The sequence below is a fragment of the Pleurodeles waltl genome, chromosome 3_1, assembly GCF_031143425.1.
Source record: "Pleurodeles waltl isolate 20211129_DDA chromosome 3_1, aPleWal1.hap1.20221129, whole genome shotgun sequence".
In the NCBI taxonomy this organism is placed as follows: domain Eukaryota; kingdom Metazoa; phylum Chordata; class Amphibia; order Caudata; family Salamandridae; genus Pleurodeles; species Pleurodeles waltl.
The window spans coordinates 1,349,551,782-1,349,576,055 of record NC_090440.1 but is presented as its reverse complement, the minus strand read 5'-3'; the positions used below and the strand labels follow the sequence as shown (position 1 = coordinate 1,349,576,055).

The following is a 24,274-nucleotide window of genomic DNA, read 5'->3' as shown; positions in this document are numbered from 1 at the left end:
TAAGAATTTAGGATTTGTTCTTAAGACTACTTTATGCTTGTGTATCTGAATAAATGGTTCTTGAATGGTAAATGCCTGTATCGCATTTACTCTTCTTAGAGATGTGATAGCAATTAAAAATGCAACTTTCCATGTTAAGTATTGCATTTCACGTGGGTGCATAGGTTCGAAAGGTGGACCCATGAGTCGTGTTAAGACAATGTTGAGGTTCCACCAAGGAACTGGTGGTGTTCTTGGTGGTATAATTCTCTTTAGGCCTTCCATAAACGCTTTTATGACTGGTATCCTAAATAATGAAGTTGAGTGCGTAACTTGCAGATAAGCTGAAATTGCGGTAAGATGTATTTTAATGGATGAAAAAGCTAGCTTTGACTTTTGCAAATGTAGTAAGTAGCTTACGATGTGTTTAGCAGATGCGTGTAATGGCTGAATTTGATTATTATGGCAATAATAAACAAATCTTTTCCACTTATTTGGATAGCAATGTCTAGTGGTTGGTTTCCTAGCTTGTTTTATGACCTCCATACATTCCTGTGTAAGGTCTAAGTGTCCGAATTCTAAGACTTCAGGAGCCAAATTGCTAGATTTAGCGATGCTGGATTTGGGTGTCTGATCTGTTGTTTGTGTTGAGTTAACAGATCTGGTCTGTTTGGTAGTTTGACATGAGGCACTACTGAGAGGTCTAGTAGTGTTGTGTACCAAGGTTGTCTTGCCCAAGTTGGTGCTATTAGTATGAGTTCGAGTTTGTTTTGACTCAATTTGTTTACCAGATATGGAAGGAGTGGGAGAGGGGGAAAAGCGTATGCAAATATCCCTGACCAACTCATCCATAACGCATTGCCCCGAGACTGATCTTGTGGGTACCTGGATGCGAAGTTTTGGCATTTTGCGTTTTCCTTTGTTGCAAATAGATCTATTTGTGGTGTTCCCCAACTGTGGAAGTAAGTATTCAGTATTTGGGGGTGAATCTCCCATTCGTGGATCTGCTGGTGGTCCCGAGAGAGATTGTCTGCTGATTCTGAATCCCTGGAATAAACTGTGCTATTAGGCGAATGTGGTTGTGAATCGCCCAATGCCATATTCTCTGTGCCAGGAGACACAACTGTGTCAAGTGTGTTCCTCCCTGTTTGTTCAGATAATACATTGTTGTCATGTTGTCTGTTTTGACAAGAATGTGCTTGTGGCTTATTATGGGTTGAAATGCTTTCAACGCTAGAAATACTGCCAGTAGTTCTAAGTGATTTATGTGAAACTGTCTTTGGTGAGTGTCCCATTGTCCCTGGATGCTGTGTTGATTGAGGTGTGCTCCCCACCCTATCATGGAGGCATCTGTAGTTATTACGTATTGAGGCACTGGGTCTTGGAAAGGCCGCCCTTGGTTTAAATTTATATTGTTCCACCATAGAAGCGAGCTGTATGTTTGGCGGTCTAGCAACACTAGATCTAGAAGTTGACCCTGTGCCTGTGACCATTGTGATGCTAGGCACTGTTGTAAGGGCCGCATGTGTAATCTGGCGTTTGGGTCAATGGCTATGCATGAGGACATCATGCCTAGTAGTTTCATCACCATCTTGACCTGTATCCTTTGTCTTGGATACATGGCCTGTATAACATTGTGAAATGCTTGTACCCTTTGTGGACTTGGAGTGGCAATCCCTTTTGTTGTGTTGATTGTCGCCCCTATGTATTGCTGTGTCCGACACGGCTGAAGGTGTGACTTTGTGTAGTTGATTGTTGGTTTTGATTAACCAATCGTCTGGTACGGGAAAACACATGTATTTGCTGCCTTCTGATATGTGCGGCTACCACTGCCAGGCATTTTGTGAAAACTCTTGGCGCAGTTGTTATTCCAAATGGCAACACATTGAATTGGTAATGTACCCCTTGGAATACAAACTTCAAGTATTTTCTGTGTGAAGGATGTATCGGTATATGGAAATATGCATCCTTTAGGTCTAGTGTTGCCATGTAGTCTTGTTGTTTGAGCAGTGGGATTACGTCCTGTAATGTCACCATGTGAAAGTGATCTGATTTGATGTAGGTATTTAATGTTCTGAGATCTAACATAGGTCTTAGAGACTTGTCTTTTTTGGGTATGAGAAAGTACAGAGAGTAAACTCCTGTTCCTTTCTGTTGAATTGGTACTAATTCTATTGCTCCATTTTGTAGTAGCGCTTGGACCTCTAGTCCTAGAAGGTCCATGTGTTATTTTGACATATTGTGTGTTTTCGGTGGGACGTTTGGAGGGAATTTGAGAAATTCTATGCAATAACCATGCTGGATAATTGCTACGACCCAAGTCTCTGTTGTTATTTCCTCCCAATGTTTGTAAAATTCGGTTAGCCCCCCCCCCCACAGGTGTTATGTGTTGGGGATTTGTGACGTGGAAGTCACTGCTTGTTTTGAGGAGTTTTGGGACTTTGGTACTTTCCTCTACTCTTTTGGAATTGTCCCCCTCTATATTGTCCCCGAAAACTTCCCCGCTGATACTGGCTCTGATAAGTGGGCCTTGTTTGTGAGGTTGTGGGTTCTGTAGTTTGTACTCGAAACCCCCCTCTAAACTGTGTTTTGCTAAATGTGCCTCTGCTCTGTGGGGAGTAGAGTGTGCCCATGGCTTTGGCCGTATCAGTGTCTTTTTTAAGTTTTTCGATAGCAGTGTCCACCTCCGGCCCAAACAACTGCTGTCCGTTAAAATGCATATTCAGCACGGCTTGTTGTATTTCCGGCTTGAATCCTGACGTACGCAACCATACGTGTCTCCTTATGGTTACTGCTGTATTTACTGTCCTAGCAGCTGTATCTGCTGCATCCATTGCTGACCGTATCTGATTATTTGAGATACTTTGTCCTTCCTCCACCACTTGTTGTGCCCTTTTTTGAAACTCTTTGGGTAAGTGTTCGATGAAATGCTGCATTTTGTCCCAATGAGCCCTGTCATATCTTGCCAGCAGTGCTTGCGAATTGGCAATGCGCCATTTGTTGGCCGCTTGTGCTGCAAACCTTTTCCCTGCAGCGTCGAATTTACGACTCTCCTTGTCTGGAGGTGGTGCGTCTCCCGAGGAGTGAGAGTTTGCTCTCTTGCGAGCTGCCCCTACTACCAGAGTCTGGTGTTAATTGCTGCGTAATATATACAGGGTCTGTCGGCGGTGGCTTGTACTTTTTCTCCACCCTTGGAGTAATGACCCTGCCCTTCACGGGCTCCTGAAACACTTGTTTTGAGTGTTTTAACATTCCAGGTAGCATAGGTAAGCTTTGGTATTGGCTATGAGTGGAGGACAGTGTGATAAACAAAATGTCATCCTCAATAGGTTCTGCGTGCAAGGTGACATTATGAAATGCTGCTGCTCTTGACACCACCTGTGTGTAGGCTGTACTGTCCTCAGGTGGCGACGGCCTCGCTGGGTAACAGTCTGGGCTGTTATCTGACACCGGCGCATGATAAAGATCCCATGCGTCGGGATCATCCTGACTCATTCCAGTATGAGTTGGGGATTGCATCAGTGGTGGAGTGGCTACCGGTGATGTGTGGGTTGATGGTGGTGGAGACGGTGGCGGAGTTGTTTGTCTTGCCACCTTTGCCTGTGGCTGCTTGTCCTTTTCTTGAAAGGCAAGTCTTCTTTTCATCCTAATTAGTGGAAGAGTACTTATCTTCCCTGTGTCCTTTTGGATGTGGAGCCTTCTCTGAGTGTAGTCTGGCTCCATTGACTCTAGTTCTTGTCCGAACTTATGTCCTTGCATTTGTGAGGACAGTCCCTGTTCCTCTGTGTAGGAACCTGATTTCGGTTCCGAGGCTGGATGTTTCGGAATGGAAACCTTTTCGGTAGCCTTTTTCGGCTCCGACAACACTTTCTTTACTTTCGGCGTCCCGGTCTCTCGGTGACGACTTAATTCGGTGCTGCCCTCTCGGTGCCGGACCCGCTGTCTTGGGGTCGAGGTTGCTGTGTGCCGGTATCTCGACCGGAGTCGGATGACTTCGACACATGCGTGCCCTTTTTCGGTGCCGATGATCGGTCACCTATTTTTCGGGTTAAGCCATGGCCTGTTGGTGGTGGCGTCCCCTGGGCTTTTGTGGTCTTCTCGTGAGTTTTGTGTGTCGACGTCTTACTCACACAGTTTTAGGCGTTTCTTCGAGATCGTCCGAGTCCGACTCCTGGATGGAGAAGGTTTCTTCTTCCTCCTCGAAGTGCCTTTGTCCTGTCGGCGCCGATGCCATTTGCAGTCTTCTTGCTCTTCGGTCTCTTAGTGTCTTCCTCGACCGAAACGCTTGACAGGCTTCACAAGTATCTTCTCTGTGTTCTGGAGACAAACACAAGTTACAGACCAGATGCTGATCTGTATAAGGATACTTGTTGTGACATTTGGGGCAGAAGCGGAATGGGGTCCGTTCCATCAGCCTTGAAGAGACACGTGGTCGGGCCAACCAGGCCCCGACGGGGAATCGAAAAAACCCCAAAGGGCCACCGGAGCTCTTCCAAATATCGGTGTCGATCTGTTGTAACTAACCCGATACCAAACGCAAACAATACCGTCGAACTTTCCGAGATTCTAACTATCTTTCCGAACCGAAACGCGGAGCGAAAAGGAACACGTCCGAACCCGATGGCGGAAAGAAAACAATCTAAGATGGAGTCGACGCCCATGCGCAATGGAGCCAAAATGGGAGGAGTCCCTCGATCTCGTGACTCGAAAAGACTTCTTCGAAGAAAAACAATTTGTAACACTCCAAGCCGAACACTAGATGGCGGGATGTGCAAAGCATGTGTATCTGCAGCTACACATGCCATCGAACATATGTATATATATTAAGTATATATGTGTGTGTATTCTACGCTTGACATGTTCATAGGTCATTGCATAGTTTCTATACAAGTTGTTTGATTAGATGCTTATGAGTTTTTTTCTATTTTATCTATCACAATAGGTAAAAATTCTCTTAACTATTTATCTATAAGCATGTCACTACTAAAATATTGAAGAAAGATTAATTAATGTTATAAAGGGTTACAAATAAATTGACGTCAAATACTGCAACTCTAAACCTCAATACATTATACTCTTACACACATATTCCCTTGATATGTCATCATTTGTCTATATATTTTCTACTTAGTCCTACTGCACAAGAGAAAAACAAAATACTCTATTGAAAGCTTTACTCTGTCTCGCCTTCACCCTATACCCCCATCAATGTATCCTCCATCTCCAGTCTCTGACTCATCCCTAACCCATTCTACTATGATCTCCAAAATAACCCTTAAGATTCTTCCCTCCTCTGCCCCTCCTGGCTCACCCCAAGCATCAGTTTACTACTATGACCTCCCAAACACTCCTACTAAATTCTACCTCATTTATCTTTCCTTTGACTCGTCCCAAACCCATTTACTACTATGATCTCCCTAATCCCTTTCCACAGACTCTTCCATCCTCCAGCTCTCCTTCATTCCAAACCTTATCTTACTACTATGAACTCCCAATTACCACTTCAGGATTTTCCCCTCTTCTAACCTTCCATTATTCTATTCTATCCAACTTACACTCACCTATCCTCCGCTCAAATTAACTCATACCTCCCCTATCCTAATACTGTACTAATTTTTTCCTATAGTAGTCCATCACTAATCCTTTTGGGTTCCAGAGTAGTGTGCTACTCGCCAAAAAGCACATCAACGCCTCATCAGGGTAGTAAGCTCTGTAAAAAAACTATTACAAATTACAATGTAATAGCCGTGACATGTTGCAAGTAGTTGGGTCTGAACTATTTCCAATAGCAGATCATCAGACTGTTGCAGTTTGTTGAAAAAGTGCTAAATGTAGCATTCTACAGTTTACGTTGATAATAAACAATTTCTAGCAGTCATTTTAAAGGGTGAGAACAAGCAGCTAAATTACACATACAGACTGAACAAGTTACTTACATTCGGTAATGCTCTCTGGTGGATTCTCTACTGAAGCAGAATTCTCAACTTGTGAATACCACAAGACGTCAGACTGGATCTGGAGATTGTTCAGCACTGCTCCCATGTGCCACCAAATGGAGTCATCCAGCTCCGTCTGGACTCAGAATTGCTGCTGGAGCCAGATACAAGCACCAACCCTGTGCGCTGGCGTCAGCTTCTTTGTTTACTCTACTGGCGCCATCAAATTCAGAGCTTAATCTAGCAGATATGATGGTGTGCAGATTCTTAAACTTGGACCTTTTTAGATGTAAAGAGACTATTTCATAGGAAGAGAAGGTGGTAGAGTGGTGAGAAATCTCAGCTTAGAGTATACACTAGAAAGAGTTTTTCTTCTGATGAATTCTTCTAACCTCAGATTTATAACCTTGTGAACAGATCATCAAATCAGTATCACCCAAGGTGGCGGATATGAGGAATGGTTCAAACCAATAAGTCATGCAGGACCAAACCAGTTTAGTGCCCATTCTGGAAGGCCTCACTCTCAAGGCAGTAGTGCTTCATGAACGTGTGAATTGACAAACACATACAGACGTCTAGAACAGACACTGCCTGCGAAAGCAGTGGTAGCAGCCTTGGCTCTGGTAGAGTCAGCCCTCAGATCCTCTTGAGGCTGCTTCTTGGCCAATGCATAGCAGACCGAAATATAGATGACTATTCACTGCGATATGGTCCCAGAGGTCCCCACAGAGAGCAGATTGTCCACTTGATGGTCCTTGGTACGTGTCTCTCCTCTGCTTTCATGGGTGAGGGGAGGCAAAGAATGACAAAAAAGTAAAGGACTGACTGACATGATAGGGGGAGACAAACTTCAGCAAAAATGTCCCTCTGGTCCTCAAAAATAGTTTGGGGAAAAAAGGTGGTTACTGAGGCTAAGCAGACAGAACCTGCAGTTCTCATGTGACGTGCTGAAGTTATACCAATGAGAACGACTTTTTAAACAGTGAGAGATGCAAAAGATATATTTGTTTCAGCTCAAATGGGGTACACAAAAGAAGAAAATCGAGCCAAGGATCTACCCATTACTGGTACACACCTTGCACTACCTCTGGGTGCAACTGCTATTCGTGATCCACTAGGCACTGGAGTTTGTCCACCCAGGCTTTTAAGGATCCTGTCAGGTGGTTCATGACCAGGTAAATTCCCTAGAGGCTCACCCAACTACAGAAGTGGAGCCTCCTGGCACAAGACCCAATAATCCAGATTGTTGCAGGACCACATGGCAGTGGTGTTGCCTGCAAGAACCTGAAACCAGCTGCCCTTGGTCAGCAGGGAGGCCTTGTGCACAATCAAATGTCCCTCAACTTCAAATATAGTAGAGGAGAGTCTCCACAGAGACCAGAATCTTCTGATATCTACCTCTGCCAGGTGTCTTCCCCAACTCAACAATGATGCGTCTCTCACCTCAGTTTTTGGTGGGGTAGAGAGAGGGAGGGAGGGATGTGCGGTTGGTCCAATTGCTCTTAAGCAGACATTCTTGAGGTCTACTTCAAAACCTGCAAGAAATTCATTAGATGTATTTGGTACTGAGTACCTGGAGACTTCAGATCCCACTGCAGACCCCACAAGTGCCACCTGGTGTAATCCACACTCATGTTGAAGTCTCAGAGCCACTCTCAACGAGACCCAAGACCGAGGCTTAAACATCTGGATGACAGCCTAAATGTCCTGGACCTGCTGAACCTGAAACTGCACAGTCTTCAGAATTGCTATGATAAATGGAAGCCTTTGCATAAGAGTCAGGCATGACTTCAGCACGATGATAGGCGACAAAAGGTTTGCAGTCATCTGGAGGTGATTCATAACTGACTGTGGTAAGCCTGCCTTCAACAGCCAGTTGTGGGGGTATGGGAAGACTGGTATACCAAACTCCTGAAGCTGTACAGCAATCACCCCCATCACTTTTGAGATCACCCAAGGGACACTGGTGAGGAAGAACAGGAGTGCAGACAACTGAAAATGCTTTTGGCCCATCTTGAACCGTAGGTAATGCCTGTGGGACTGGAGGACAGGGATATGAAAATAGGTGTTCAGCAGGTCCAAGGCTAGCATTCAGCCCCCTGGATCCAGGAGAGACAAAACCAGGGCCAACATGAGCATCTTGAATTTGTCCTTTTCAGGAAGAAATTGAGAGAGTGAAAATCTAAAGTAGGACGCAGGCCTCAGTCCTCCTTTGGCACCAAGAAATAACAGGAGTAACACTCATTCCCTTTTTCCCCTGTGGGCAACCTCTGTATCACAAAAGAGCCTGGACTTCCTGCTGTAAAATGGACATATGGTCTTCCGAAAACCACTGGGATGGGGGTGAGATATGCTGCAGGTCTGACAATAATGAAAGGGTATATCATTTCATGATTTGGAGCACCCTTTTGTTGGGAGCCACCCTTTGAGGTAATATCTTAACCTGCCACCAAACAAGTGGCCATACGTTGCCAAGGGCAAATGAAAGTGACTGGGAAGCAGAGATGGTAGGGCAGAGGACTAGGCAGGACACTGGTCTGAATGTTATCGGCTAGATCCTCAATCCAAACCTCCCAAGGACTGGGGGTTTGTTGCTTGGGTGGAGGGCTTTAGCGCTGCCTCCGCGCCAAACACCTCCCAAAACCACAAAAAGGGCCAAACTGCAGAGGGTACTTCAGCACATGTGAAGAAAGACTCAGGAAGCACCCTGTGGCCATGCTTTCTTTAAAGAGCTCCTGTACTACATATGCCTTATCTCCAAAGATACTACTACAGTCAATGGCATATCCATTAATGATGGTTGGACGACAACCAAGAAACGATCTAACCAAGTATGGTGCTGATGGGCCATGCTGGTACAGCCTTGCTTTGCCAAAGAAGACCGGCAGGGGAGGTGCTGTATCCAGGCCGTCCTGGATCATCTGTTCTAAATTGGCACAGAATTCTTCATGGATGGTCTTGAAATATCTCGCTGGCCATATCAATCAATTTGTGCAAGTATCTCCCTAGGAGGAAACTAATATTGATAGAGCAACAGAGAGTGACAGGAGAAACATGTTTTTAGAATGCCTCAATTAGGTTTGAGTCAGTGACATCTAGCTTCACCGATAGGCAGGGGCAATGCTTTGTTAAAGGGAAGAAACAGCTCTGTAGATGCCTGTCTGGGCTGCAGAACTTCTACCACCATGTTGACCTTAACTTCAACAGATGGTAGTTGCAGGTCCAAAGTGTGTCTGCATGCCTCAGTACTACAGCAAAAGAAGCAGATTTTCAGATGAGAGTAAGCCATTGCCAGGGGAGGTGTCCAAACCACTGACCTCATAAATCCATGCAGAGATTTACATCAGAATATTGGTGATCATACCTATCACCTCCACTGTCATCTCCAAGATTATGTTAGCTTTGCTCAGAGTCTGAGCCAAATAAGTTGCGGAGGGCTTGTGAACCATTTCCTAGTAGGGGAAGTGTCCTGTCTCAGCCAGAATGAGGCTTGACCATTTGCAGCATATAGACTTCCGTCTAGTCGGATTAGTTTCAATAATCGTATCCCCCTCCGGAGTAGTCAGAGTGATTAACCACATGGGTCTTGGTACAGGGATCGAAGTCGGTTTGGGTGTTGGCACAGATGTGAGGTGGACCTGCCACAAGGGTCAAGAGGGCCAAATTGCACACAGAACAGATGCCCTGACGTTAGTCCTTCTCCATTCAGATCATTGGGGCTCTAAGGCATGCCAGAGGCAGCTGTAGGGTGCAAAATATGTGCAGCATAGCTGCTTTGAAAGCGTCTATCTGCTGTGAGATCCCCAAAGGCCTGAAACTCGGGGTGCATCAGAATAAGTTGATGGACCAGTTCCTCTGTAGGGGATCAAGAGGGACCTTGATGTCTGTGTAACTGCTCTGGTCAAGAGTGATGGGACAGGGATGAATCCCGCTACAACTTCTTGCTTTTCTGTTCTACTTCAAATGAAAGCAGGACTCATACAGCTACAATTAGTAACCTTTGCAGATTGCCTTAGGGTTCATGTGGAAGCAGGTCCTGGAAGCCTTGGAGTTGTGCACCAAACCTTAAACGGACTTCATGGGGATCTGACATACACCTGCTTGTGACAGTCCCTCCTAAGTGCAAAAATCTCTTCCAAAACAAGAAAAAAAATTGGGAACAAGCTCTGAATCTGCAGGTGCAGAAAGAAAATAACTGATGTTTGTTCTCATGGTGGAGCTTTTATCAGGCCCCAATGTGACTTCCAGGGCATGACGCAGCCAACACGGAGCTGCACAACACCACCTGCTGGTAGGCAGGAGCAATGCTGAGAAACCTCTCCAAATCCTGTCTCACAAGGTGAAGAATCTGCTGTTAGAAGTATCCATCAGAAATTGATGGACACAAAAATGAAGACTTGTCACAGCACCTCAACTCAAACCTGCAAAAAGTCACTGCTCTGCTAAATGAGACAACGGGGTGGTCAAAAACTGTTACTTTTCCAAATCTTTCAAAAGAGGAGAACATTTGCCTTGGAGCAGGTATCTACAGGAAGCTAATCCATAGTCCCTAAACTGCAAATTAAAAAACACTTGTACATTTGATGCTCAGCGAGTTCCCAGAACACCGCAGACAGACGTCCTAGACACACCCACCTCACCATCCCAGTTTCCCCTTCTCTAATCCTCATCCCAAACGTGACATAGCAGATGCTGAGGTCGCTCGTTCTCCTACCTAGCACCAAAAGTCCCTGAAGACCAGCGCTTGTATCCCCTAATAGGTGACAAGAAGCGCTCTACAAATCCGAATGACTGGTTCTAGTTACATGGAGCAGCTTTTGGTTGACAGAGGGACTTCTGAGGGAAATTCCTACATTTAAAAGGAAAAGCTGAAGTTAAAAGTTAGTGCTTAAAATGAGGGAGAGTAGCACGCAGTTACATTTGAATCCCTGTGAGGGCATGGCATAATTGCAACAGTCATGTATTTACTGTCTGTGTAGCACATTGATCTAGGTGATGGCATGGTGTACATTAGGCAGCACCGCTGTGGATTCAAAGTAAGCATTTCATCGTGATTGCTCTGGTGTAGTGGAGCTACTAGATTACAAGCTATTGTAAAGATAACTTTGCCCATGTGGAGTGAAATGTGCATGGGATATCGGGCATAGTACATGGCGCAGCGGCTATCTACATCAAATGGTTTCTGTACACTGCTTAATTCACTCCTCATACAAAATCACTGGTAGGATGCAGCTGGAACTACATGGAAGATATCTAAGAAAGTCTTCATCTCTGACGCAATCTCAAAAATATATTCTGATAGCTTGACATCAAGTAATTCTCAGTTTCAGAAGGCCTTATACAAAAAAAGGCTTCCACCTTTGCAGGAGTAGGAGTATGGAACACTGCCATGAAATATTCAGTGGCAAGGATCATACAAAAAAAAAAAAGTCCATGTTTGTGCCTCAATCATTAAAACAATTACTACTAGACTTCACCTCCGAAAATGAGCTGAACAATAACTTGAAAAGGAGGTTTGGGAACATGATGAACAAGTGATCAATAAGTCTGGTGTGTGGCAAGAAAACATGTTGCGGTTATTTCAAGCAGTGATCCGGTGTGGTCAATAGGCTACATCAAAGAATGAATGTGGGTGGCCTTTACAGCCAATGCACAAGAAGAGAAGATGAGGCATGACAGGGTGCAATTAATGTTCTCCTGCTAATTGTTTATTATCTTATGTGACAACTATTTGGCAGATTTCATAATCATTTTCCCGAGACAAAATGAAAGCGCTTTGGTTGGTTTACGTTATAGCCTAATAACTACACCACCAGCATCCACCATCAGTTGTCAAGTAAACACTCAATCAGTTTCTGTTGTTCCACATATTATCCACATCACAAGCAATGCCAATCCGATGTACCAACCCAATATGAAAGTTGTAAAATAGAAGCAGTTCTGAGGAAGGGATACTGAATCAGGAGTTCTATCCACTCCACTGGTGAGTAAATGAAGCTGTTGTGAATATTGGGGCTTATATGATCACCACCTTCGGTAACGCCCAAATACATAATGCTATGTAAAACTGGAAACTCCATTAACAGGTGGGGGACCGCATCGATACCCACTAACAGTTCACACTGGTTTCCCCTCTATGATCCACTGCTTGGAGTAACATACTTTATGTTCACAAAGCAGACTGAAACCTTCCTGCGATAGAGAATATATCAATTCTCAGGCCGTATTTATTCACAACCATATAAACACGACATAAAAAAACATCATATGTACAGTATTTCTTTTCATCTTTAAATTTCCATAATTATTTACAATATGCATCTCAAATAGTTTATGTTCCTTAAAAAGGAGTCATGGTTGTACACCCACCAGGCACCTGTGGCATCGTCTGTAAACTGGGGGCCGTGTCCCCACCCCCCCCCCAAAACCAATTACGCTTCACAAGGCGAGACTCACCTGACCCCTCAAGATAGAGGGGGCGCGGGCCAGCATGAAAACTGTCCCCCAATCCAACCATGCCAGAGCCAACCCTAAGCAAGGGATCCCCCTGGCACCCAATGGGAATGATACTGGGCAACCGGGCCATACCTTGGTCCCCTGGCGCAGTCTCATCCCGCCAAATTAAAAAAATTCCTGGGCCATGTAATGGAGTACCGTGGGGGGAGGTATGGACATTCGCGGTAGCGGTCGTCCCGAGCCCCTTTCCTAAACGCACAGCACCGCCACCCTGGTTTGAGCCAAAAAGCTCATGGGGGGGTGCGCTATGCCATGGTGCGCGCCCCCTGCCCATGATCACAAGACTCGATGCATCCTTCCTTAAAACAGACAGTGCTGTGAAACAATTATGGAGCTCTCAAAATAACAATAGAATTTGTATAGCAGGCTCAGGATAGTTAGTCATGATTCATTAACATGGTACAGAAGACTAAGAATGGAGCACTTCAGTGCAACACACATGCTTGAGTTCTTATAACACTCCAGTTAGGGTGGAACATGTTTTCACAGAGGATGAAGCATCTCAGTTTGTAAGTAGAGTCCATGTTAATGTCCATTTTATGCACTAATCAACAGTGAATTTCTGTACACAATTGCAGATAGTAGTAGCACACAAGGAAATGCCTCACAGCCCAACCTGGCATAATAAACAGCATGGCAGACATTAGAACAGATGCTCAGAAGGAAACACCTCTGCAACCCACAGGTATGACAAATCACATCTCAGCAGTTCTAGAAAGTAAGACACACATCACTCATGGCTTAGGTGTGTCCTATACACTTTATATTGCCTCTCATTTCATTGCCTATCATGTGCTTTGCGTCATTACAAGAAACCCAAACATCACTTCCGAGAGTGTTATGAGTAGTCGAACAATCCTGAAAACAGCAGTAAGGACTCATTGGACACTGAACTAGTGCAGATTAGGACTGACTTTCTATAGCAACACAAAAAGATGATGAACGGAACACTGTCAAACATTCACTGCCAGTCACAGATCTGGGTTAAATCCATAGTTATGTTTTTTTTTGCTCACCCTGCCACCCCAGGATGGACCCAGCCATTTGCAAATCAGTCTTGACCCTGCTCCCTATGGCTCAACCCCAATTGGATTTAAGCTAGCATGGCTGATGAGGGGTGATACCCAGAAAGTGGTCCCAGGATGCTTGTTTCCTGTCTAGGTATCATGGAAGCACCATGCCAACATAAACCATGAATCTGTCTTTTTTAAATAACCTTAGGCTACACTTCATCATATGTGAGGAATGCCATGTAACCTGGATGAGTGACTGCCAAGCTATTTAAACTCCTGAGTAAAGATGACCATGGCTGAAGCAGTATGACAAATGGGGAACAATGGACATAGAAATTTATCAAAATGCATTCACTGCCAAAGAAAAGCACAACTTTGACTGTCAATGGAATCACCAGCGCCCATGAGCACCACCTGGTGAACTGCTGTACAATATTCGATCACAAGAAGTGCTCCCCAGCGTTAGCACAGAAAAGGGACCGGAACCACAACATGGTGTGCTGGTTGAGACCAAGCCTTGCTACCGCTGCAAATGTTTGGGCTTTGCTGCTACAGAGGAGTGGGCACCTGCTTGACTCCATAGGACAACAGTGAAGACCAAGTCGTCTGGATAGCCTGGAGGACTTAAATTGAACCAGTCCTAGAGCACTGACACAGCAGCTAGATGTCAGCAAACAAGATGTTGCTTTATATGATAATCAAGGACATACCTGGATTCTCATCTGACTGTTCAGAGTAGCCTTCTCCTCCTCCCGTCACCCTCTAAATAGGCGCTAGACTTTTACAATTTTTCAGACCAGTAGTTCATTTGCCTAAAACTGCTTCCCTGGACAGGAGACGACAAGCATCCTGGGATTGGTTTTGGGGCATCACCCCTCATCAGCCAGGCTACCTTGAATCCAGTTCGGGATGGACTGTTCGCACGGGGAGCATGGTCGAGACTAATTTGTATATGGCTGGGTCAAAACTGGAATGGTCGTGGCAAGCAAAAAAACAATGGATTTAGGCTCAGATGCGTGACTGCGGCTAAATGTTTGACATTGTTCAGCATTCTGTCCATCATCTGCTCTTTTTGTGTTTGTCACCATTAGTGGGAAAGGTATGCCCAGAAGTGGGAAAGGTATGCCCAGAAGTGGGAAAGGTATGCCCAGAAGTGGGAAAGGTATGCCCAGAAGTGGGAAAGGTATGGCCAGAAGTGGGTCCGATGCTCGCTATGCCACCAGATTTAAGTTAACTTGGCTGATAAGGTGTGATACCCCGAAACGGGTCCCAGGATGCTTGTTTCTGGTCCAGCGAGGACCTAGCCTGGCAGTTCAGAATGGAAATGTTCCCATGGGGAGTAGGGTCAAGACTGTTTTGCATATGGCTGGATTGAAATTGGAAAGACATGGCCGGCAAAAAAAAACAATGGATTTAGGCCCAGATCTGAAACTGGGGGTGCATGTTCGGCATTGTTCAGCATTCCGTCCATCATCTATTGTTTTAGACTTCAGTCTATGGAAAAGCAACATATATCCCCAATTACATCAGTGTGAAACACTGGTTTTCATTTAGTTCAATAGTAGAAAAATGACTGCCAAACATCTGTAAAATTCAGTGTGTATGACTACCTCGAATGTAGCATATGTACATTCTGCCTTACATACCCCCATTCCGTTCCCCCCTACATCCCCATCCACCCAATTCCTTGCATTCACCCACCTTCCATGTTTTCACAAGTCACTCGTTACACACACAGCCTAGCCATCTAACCTATCAACCCAACTTCAAAGTGACAGATCTATTTTCTAACACATTTTTTGAAGAGCCAAAGAATTGCAAAAACATTCATCACTGATGCACCAGATTTACAACACTTTTTTTTTTACATTACCCTTAGCCTCTACACGTTAAACACCCTAACCAGAACATACTCACTGTATATTTATCACCCTCACAGCATGCAATGCTCAAAATACCTAATGTGGGGAGAGCCCAAAAGCACTCACCTGCCAGGTTTGTGGATGAATTTCTGAAGTCTTGCTTTCACTTCATCATATGTGAGGAATGCCATGTAACCTGGGTGAGTGACTGCCAAGCTATTCCAATTCCTGAGTAAAGATGACCATGGCTGAAGAAGGAGGACACATGGGGAAAGATGGACATAGAAATTTATCAAACTGCATTCACTTCCATAGATAAGAAGAATTTTGACTGTCAATGGAATCACAGTACCCATGAGCTCCATCTGGGGAAATGCTGTACAATGTTTGATCACAGACGATGCTCTCCAGCATCAGCACAGAAAAAGGACCAAAACCACAACATGCTGTGCTGGTTGAGATCAAGACTAAGGCATCGGAGAAGCCTTCCTGCTACAAAGGTTGGGGCTTAACTACTACAGGAGTGAGCAAGCTGCTTGACCTCGAAGGACAACAGTGATGGCCTTGTGGTCTGGATAGGCTGGAGCACTTAAACTGAACAAGTCCTAGAGCACTGCCAAAGCAGCTAGAAGTCCGTGAACAAGCAGTTGCTTTATATGATAATCAAGGACAGATCTGGTTTCTCAGCCGACTGTCCAGTGTAGCCTTCTCCTTCCCTCACCTCCCTCTTAATATGTGTGAGACCTAACATATTTCAGCCCTGTGGTTCATTCCTCTAAAACTGCTCACTGTTTAAGAATTTATGAACCATTTCCATACAAAGATCAGCTTAAGCCTTTGACGTAGTATCACCCAGAATCGGGTGCGAAGGCAGCTCTGGACATTGTCATTTTACCAGAGAACAAGTATTTTGCCTCTAGCAAGAAGAAGAGATTCATACAGCCAATGTAAAAACAGCACAAGTGTAAAGAAAATTCTGCCTCACTAAAATGTTCCACAATGATAGATGCAAGGCAACAGGCCATTAGTTGTGTAGCCTGCACAAGTAATGGGTTCACGATCTCACCCCTTCACTGGGAACCAAACACCCCTCTCTCAAGCACTTGACTCAGAGTAGCAGAACAGTCCAAAGTCCACTCAGGGGATTTGGTGTGGGCTACTAATCAATATTTGAGGGCACACAATAAAAAACACTGAATAAATAATTGGCCTTTCTTTAGTAAAGGAAAAGTACTTTACACACAAACACTCACACACTACTTAATACTACGCTGTAATTTACTAACATTAGGCTGGTGCAAATACTGTACATTTGCCCCCTAAAGGGTCATGATCCCAAAAATCACAGCACACCTCCCCAAACGCATGTACAATACAGCACATGACCGTATAGGAGGGTGTCACTTTACATCAGATCAGTGTTGGTGCACTGAGATCACATCGTTTGTTGATCCATCACAGACTACAATAACCATAATCCATCTGCCATCATAAGTAATACAGCATTGTGACAATGTCCATACAGTATAATTAATAACACGTTGTAGCCTATGTGGAACATTCATTACTGTCAGTGATGCAATGCCTTCAAATAATAATTATAAATATCACTTATAAGTAAAGCATCATACCAACATAAACCATGTGTCTTTTTTCTTTTTCTTTTTTTTAAATACCCCTAGGCTACAAACAGCAGCCAAAGAACCACCTCTTAGAGAATGCTTCACTCTCAGCTGTAGAACTAAAGCTCCAGCGTTGGGAATGCTTGAAAATGCCACTCCTGCAGCCCCCTACCCAAGCTCTCTTGGTAAAGTTAGTGATGACCCTGTTGCCGCGACATAATAGACAAAATATGGCCTTGAAACAGCCTCCCCAGGGCATTATGGGGTGCTACCTCTCAGAAAGTGTGAATTTCTAATGAGCAGTTGTAAGGAAATGCCTCCTTGGCATGGTTACCCCCTCACTTTTTGCCTTTGCTGATGCTATGTTTTGAACTGAAAGTGTGCTGAGGCCTGCTAACCAGGCCCCAGCACCAGTGTTCTTTCCCTAACCTGTACTTTTGATTCCACAATTGGCACACCCTGGCATCCAGGTAAGTCCCTTGTAACTGGTACCCCTGGTACCAAGGGCCCTAATGCCAGGGAAGGTCTCTAAGGGCTGCAGCATATCTTATGCCACCCTGGGGACCCCTCACTCAGCACAGACACACTGCTTGCCAGCTTGTGTGTGCTGGTGAGAACAAAACGAGTAAGTCGACATGGCACTCCCCTCAGGGTGCCATGCCAACCTCACACTGCCTATGCAGTATAGATAAGTCACTCCTCTAGTAGGCCTTACAGCCCTAAGGCAGGGTGCACTATACCATAGGTGAGGGCACCAGTGCATGAGCACTGTGCCCCTACAGTGTCTAAGCCAAACCTTAGACATTGTAAGTGCAGGGTAGCCATAAGAGTATATGGTCTGGGAGTCTGTCAAACACGGACTCCACAGCACCATAATGGCTACAATGAAAACTGGGAAGTTTGGTATCAAACTTCTCAGCACAATAAATGCACACTGATGCCAGTGTACATTTTATTGTGAAATACACCCCAGAGGGCACCTTAGAGGTGCCCCCTGAAACCTTAACCGACTATCTGTGTAGGCTGACTGGTTCCAGCAGCCTGCCACAACCGAGACATGTTGCTGGCCCCATGGGGAGAGTGCCTTTGTCACTCTGAGGCCAGTAACAAAGCCTGCACTGGGTGGAGATGCTAACACCTCCCCCAGGCAGGAGCTGTAACACCTGGCGGTGAGCCTCAAAGGCTCACCCCTTTGTTCCAGCACCGCAGGACACTCCAGCTAGTGGAGTTGCCCGCCCCCTCCGGCCACGGCCCCCACTTTTGGCGGCAAGGCCAGAGGAAATAATGAGAATAACAAGGAGGAGTCACTGGCCAGTCTGGACAGCCCCTAAGGTGTCCTGAGCTGAAGTGACTAACTTTTAGGAATCCTCCATCTTGCAGATGGAGGATTCCCCAATAGGATTAGGGATGTGATCCCCTCCCCTTGGGAGGAGGCACAAAGAGGGTGTACCCACCCTCAGGGCTAGTAGCCATTGGCTACTAACCCCCCAGACCTAAACACGCCCTTAAATTTAGTATTTAAGGGCTTCCCTGAACTTAAGAATTTAGATTCCTGAAACTACCAGAAGAAGAGGACTGCTGAGCTGAAAGACCCCTGCAGAGGAAGAAAAGAAGACACCAACTGCTTTGGCCCCAGACCTACCGGCCTGTCTCCTGCCTTCCAAAGAAACCTGCTCCAGCGACGCTTTCCCAAGGACCAGCGACCTCTGAATCCTCAGAGGACTGCCCTGCTTCAAGAAAGACTAGAAACTCCCGAGGACAGCGGCCCTGCTCCAAAAGAACTGCAACTTTGTTACAGAGGAGCAGATTTAAAGACCCCTGCAAATCCCCGCAAGAAGCGTGAGACTTGCAACACTGCACCCGGCGACCCCAACTCGACTGGTGGAGAACCAACACCTCAGGGAGGACCCTCCGGTGACTCAGAGACCGTGAGTAACCAAAGTTGTCCCCCCTGAGCCCCCACAGCGACGCCTGCAGAGGGAATCCCGAGGCTCCCCCTGACCGCGACTGCCTGAACTCCATTTCCCGACGGCTGGAAAAGACCCTGCACCCGCAGCCCCCAGCACCTGAAGGAACGGAACTTCTGTGCAGGAGTGACCCCCAGGAGGCCCTCTCCCTTGCCCAGGTGGTGGCTACCCTGAGGGACCCCCCCCCTTGCCTGCCTGCACCGCTGAAGAGACCCCTTGGTCTCCCATTGAAACCTACAGAGAACCCGACGCATGTTTGCACCCTGCACCCGGCCGCCCCCGCGCTGCTGAGGGTGTACTTTTTGTGCTAACTTGTGTCCCCCCCCCCCCCCAGTGCCCTACAAACCCCCCCTGGTCTGCCCTCCGAAGACGCGGGTACTTACCTGCTGGCAGACTGGAACCGGGGCACCCCCTTCTCTCCATTGAAGCCTATGCATTTTGGGCACCTCTGACCTCTGCACCTGACCGGCCCTGAGCTGCTGGTGTGGTAACTTTGGGGTTGCTCTGAACCCCCAACGGTGGGCTACCTTGGACCCAAACCTGAGACTTGTAAGTGATTTACTTACCTGATAAAACTAACAATAACTTACCTCCCCCAGGAACTGTGAAAATTGCACTAAGTGTCCACTTTTAAAACAGCTTATTGTGTTTTATGTAAAAAGTATATATGCTACTGTGATTATTCAAGCCCCCCCCCTTGCCTGCATCGCTGAAGAGACCCCTTGGTCTCCCATTGAAAACTAAAGGAAACCCGACGCTTGTTTGCACACTGCACCCAGCCGCCCCCGCGCTGCTGAGGGTGTACTTTCTGTGTGGACTTGTGTCCCCCCCGGTGCCCTACAAAACCCCCCTGGTCTGCCCTCCGAAGACGCGGGTACTTACCTGTTGGCAGACTAGAACCGGGGCACCCCCTTCTCTCCATTATAGCCTATGTGTTTTGGGCACCTCTTTGACCTTTGCACCTGACCGGCCCTGAGCTGCTGGTGTGATAACTTTGGGGTTGCTCTGAACCCCCAACGGTGGGCTACTTTGGACCAAAAACTGAAACCTGTAAGTGACTTACTTACCTGTTAAAACTAACATTACTTTACCTCCCCCAGGAACTGTGAAAATTGCACTAAGTGTCCACTTTTAAAACAGCTTATTGCGTTTTATGTGAAAAGTATACATGCTAATGAAATGATTCAAAGTTCCTAAAGTACTTACCTGCAATACCTTTCAAATGAGATATTACATGTAGAATTTGAACCTGTGGTTCTTAAAATAAACTAAGAAAAGATATTTTTCTATAACAAAACCTATTGGCTGGATTTGTCTCTGAGTGTGTGTTCCTCATTTATTGCCTGTGTGTATGTACAACAAATGCTTAACACTACTCCTTTGATAAGCCTACTGCTCGACCACACTACCACAAAATAGAGCATTAGTACTATCTCTTTTTGCCACTATCTTACCTCTAAGGGGAACCTTTGGACTCTGTGCATGCTATTCCTTACTTTGAAATAACACATACAGAGCCAACTTCCTACAGCAGTTCTTCCTTTCTTTTCCTTTGTCTAAGTTTTTTTTTGGGAGGGGTGTGTTGGGGGAGGGGTTGGAGCATTCTTTGTTGCAGCAGCTCCTACCTGCTTTATTCTTTGGTTTTGGGGATCTGGAGATGAGGTCCTGGGCCCCTGGATACATAAATCGGCCTGGGATCCCCTGGCACTCCACAGCTCTAGGGACGGGCCCCTAAGCATGTTTCTAGACCTTGGGTAGTAGAGCTCACCATGTTCTGTGTGGCAGAACCCATTTCATTACAATAGTTATGTCTTAATGGTCAGTAAGATCTGGTTATGGTGGAGTGGGAAAGCTAAAGGAAAAGCCAATATCAAACATGAGCACAGAAAATCTCTCAATCACAGCCATGAGGCCCAAACAAATGCCAGCTGCTTTAAGAATGTGAAGATCTGAAGTGTTGTCCCGTGTAAAGGTTCTCTGGCAGAGAAGTGTCCTTATTTTGGAATTAACAGCATTTCATAAATAGTCATGGGGGAATGGAGGAAGTGCAAATAAGGAAGCAGGTTGCCTCCATCTACACTGACTAGTCAGTGGATCTATCGTGGAGACCATGTATCACTCTGATGAGGAAGTGAGAACTGGAAACTGGCTAAACATTGCAAAAAGGAACTTAAAAACAAAATTACAAAAACACCACAAGGCCAAGGATCAAAACTGCATCTTGAAACACGGACTGGGTACAATATTCCTTATTCCATGACAAGTCCTCGCCTCCTGCCAAGTTTTTCAACAATCTGTACGAGGAGGAGATACAGGCCACACCTATAATGGGAAATGTTAAGCTTACAAGTGCAAATAAAGAAAGCATAAAAGAATAAATAAGACAAAGGCTGACTAATGAGTTTCATGACATCTTCAGTTGTGCCTCTGATCAGACAGGAGTTCTGTCTAGCCTTTGTATTTTCATTTACTGTGATGGTGGCTAAAAATAAACTCCAAAGTTCATAACATGAGGCTTTTACAAGGGCATTTAGACTTTAAAATGTCCTTTCTATGTAACTTTAAAGGTGCTTTTTCCTTCGGTGGGTGGCGGGCAGACACTTATCAAAGCGGTCGACAATCAAAGCAGATTCTCCCTGCCATTGAATGCTCCTTTCCTTTCGGATCTTTTTCCTTCTGATCCCCTATCAGACTTGGATCAGAGTGTGAATACTTGTACCCTCCAATATCATTTAACTTAGTTTCATAGGGCTCCTTTGCTTTAGATGTTCCTTGACTAATGAGTGTCGCAGCTTTAAGGATTGTTTAGGAGTCTATAAAGAGTCAGTGCTGTTTTGGTTAACGTATTTTGCACCACCTCTTCATTTTCCAAGTCTAAGGAAGTCGCATCTTCAGTATGACTCCTGTTCATCTTGGGCTTCCAATATCCTCCTCATCCAACAGCCCCAAGCCTTTAAGGGACACTTGTTTGGAACGTATCAGTGTTTGGCACCCCACCTTTGCTTTTATCTGACCTAGAGGGTCCTACTGAGAACAGCCAGACTCCCCTCTTACTAATAGTAGGCACAAATTGCAAAATTTGTCCTTCTGGGCCAGCTTGTGGTGGCAGTTAGGGGAAAAACCTAAGAGGTGTATTTATTCAAACCTTCCAGATTTTAGGAGAGGTCTAGGGAAAAATATAATTCCCTGATTGCATGTTCTCTGACCCACATGGTTGAATCGCAAAAGAAAAACGCCACTCCTGAGATTTTTTTTTTTTACCGTTTTGTGCCCTTCTTTCCAGTCTGTTGACTTTTCAGTGTTTTCAGAAGCATTTCAGCTTAGTTATCCTCTTCTTCGACAGTCACTAACTGAGAGCTGTGGCTGCACTTCCAAACCCAACAGTGGAAAAAAAAAATCCCATGAACGAAGACAACACACTGGGACTTTGTAAATCTCTATGCCCGCTGTTAGACGTGGCTAGCACTGTCCCCCTGCTAGTCATTTATAATTAATAATGAACTGGACGGGGGGGGGGGAGATCACAGCTTTTACTCAGATGTGCCAAAAGTAGTGCAGTCAGAACTATACTGTCCAGAAGTAAGACTGATAAGCAGCTTGGCTGCTCAGTTGTAGATAAGTCATGTGTGGCTGCACCACTATGGAAGACCGGCCTATGCGTGGCTGCAGTGGCTGGAAAAGATCAGCATTAGGGGGAGTGCCGCACTGATCCCAGAGCACCGTTCTAACCTGTTTAGTTGTGTGATCCCGATTAATGTGGGCACCGCAGTTCCTGCCTGCGAGACCACCACCCGCCATCTACAACAACTGAAACAGTAGGCTCGTGGAAGACGCACCTGCCAGATGGGTGTCACAGAAGAGGTCCTGATAGAGCTGCCAGTTGTGTGCTTTCCCAGAACTACAAGCGAGGTGAGAGGACAGAGGCAGAGACTAAACCAGGCAGCTCCGAAACTGGATTAAATGTACCACAGGTGGTTTTCATTGAGCAATGAAATCTTAATGGGTGAAAACCTGAACTCAGAGACTGAGTTTAATTTGTCATAGAGCAGGACATCTCCATCTGAGCCACAACAACATTATTGCATTGACCTCGATGGAACCGCTGTGACTGTAGAGACACTGGCAAGAGAAAGCAAGAAGAGTAACAACCTGACCTCAGTACCCAGGACACTAAAAGGGTTTCTTGCCTTTATCGTGTATACTAGTTATTTCTAGTGTGCATTAAAGAACTTTTCTTCTTGAAAGTTAAACATTAGGTAGGACAATCAGTTACTGCGCTGCTATGTGACTGAGCTCAAGCACCCACCCCACTGCCTAAGACATGTCTGCTCACCATCTGTAGCACTGACAGTCAACTGCCAATGGCGTTGTACTTGGCCCAGTTTTCAAAGCAATAGTAGAATGTTCACTGGGATATCAGAGCAAAACCTTAGTTGCGGCCAGGATTCTCCTGCTTGCTCATAGCCCCCCAAACGTGGTCTGACTTCATGCCTAGTGTTTTAGGACAAAGGCACACTGTCTTACATACGGTCTTACAAAAAAACAAGCATTTGCAATGCAATAGTTCTCGCATTTTCTTGCGTTACAGCTACTGGCATTGTAAATTTATATTTGCATTTCTCTTTCTACATAAATTGGTCAACCCTGCTTCATAATTTCAACTTTTCCTGCCATATAATTCCAGTGGCACAGCATTTAACTAAAGCACTTCCATTTACCTTCTTCCTCTATCTTAAAACATATGCAATTGTCATAAAAACCTTTATCAGAAATACATTTTAGGCATCAGAGTGTAATGCTCAAAACACCACGACAAAAATAATTTGGGACGGTTTGGAGGGTGAAAGGAAAGAGTGAGTCGGGAGTAAAGATGGAAAGGACAAGTGGCATAGTAACGGTGTCATGGGCCCAGGAGTAAGAAAGGAAAACGGTTGACTGGAACTTCAGTAGGTAAATAGAGCAGTAATTAGAGTTGAATGAGGTTCATAGGTCTCTGGGCCCCAGTGCAATTGCACCTGTTGCGCCATTCTTACCAAGGCCTCGGTAGAGAAAGCGGATGGGGCAGAGAAAGCGAAAGGAATACAACAGACAAAAGGAAGAAAGAAGGGGGTCTCAAAGAAATAAAAGAAGAGAAAAAAAGAGCATGAAAATGAAAGCCCAACTAAGAAGAAATACAGCAAACGTATGGGACAAAAGAAAAAAGGGAAGGTAGCTAGCCAGCAAAAGAGAGGAAAAAATAAGGAAAGTGAAAAGAAAGAGAAAAATTAACATTAGAGAGAAAAAAAAAGTGATGGTGAGAGAAACAAGAAGCATAGGAACCAGGGCATGTATGTACTGACATTTTCCACAGACACAGAATTGGAAAACCATTTTGACCCT

General features: G+C 45.3%; 1 protein-coding gene across 3 annotated transcripts in view; it reads right to left on the bottom strand.

Annotated features, from left to right (window-relative positions):
* Positions 1-24,274, bottom strand: part of CBL (Cbl proto-oncogene) — a 404,076-nt gene that overhangs the window by 224,722 nt on the left and 155,080 nt on the right. For all 3 annotated transcript variants that reach the window (XM_069224841.1, XM_069224840.1, XM_069224842.1), the window contains exon 5: positions 15,433-15,554. In XM_069224841.1, the coding sequence (XP_069080942.1) occupies positions 15,433-15,554 (122 nt within the window). The remainder of the gene's footprint in view (positions 1-15,432; positions 15,555-24,274) is intronic.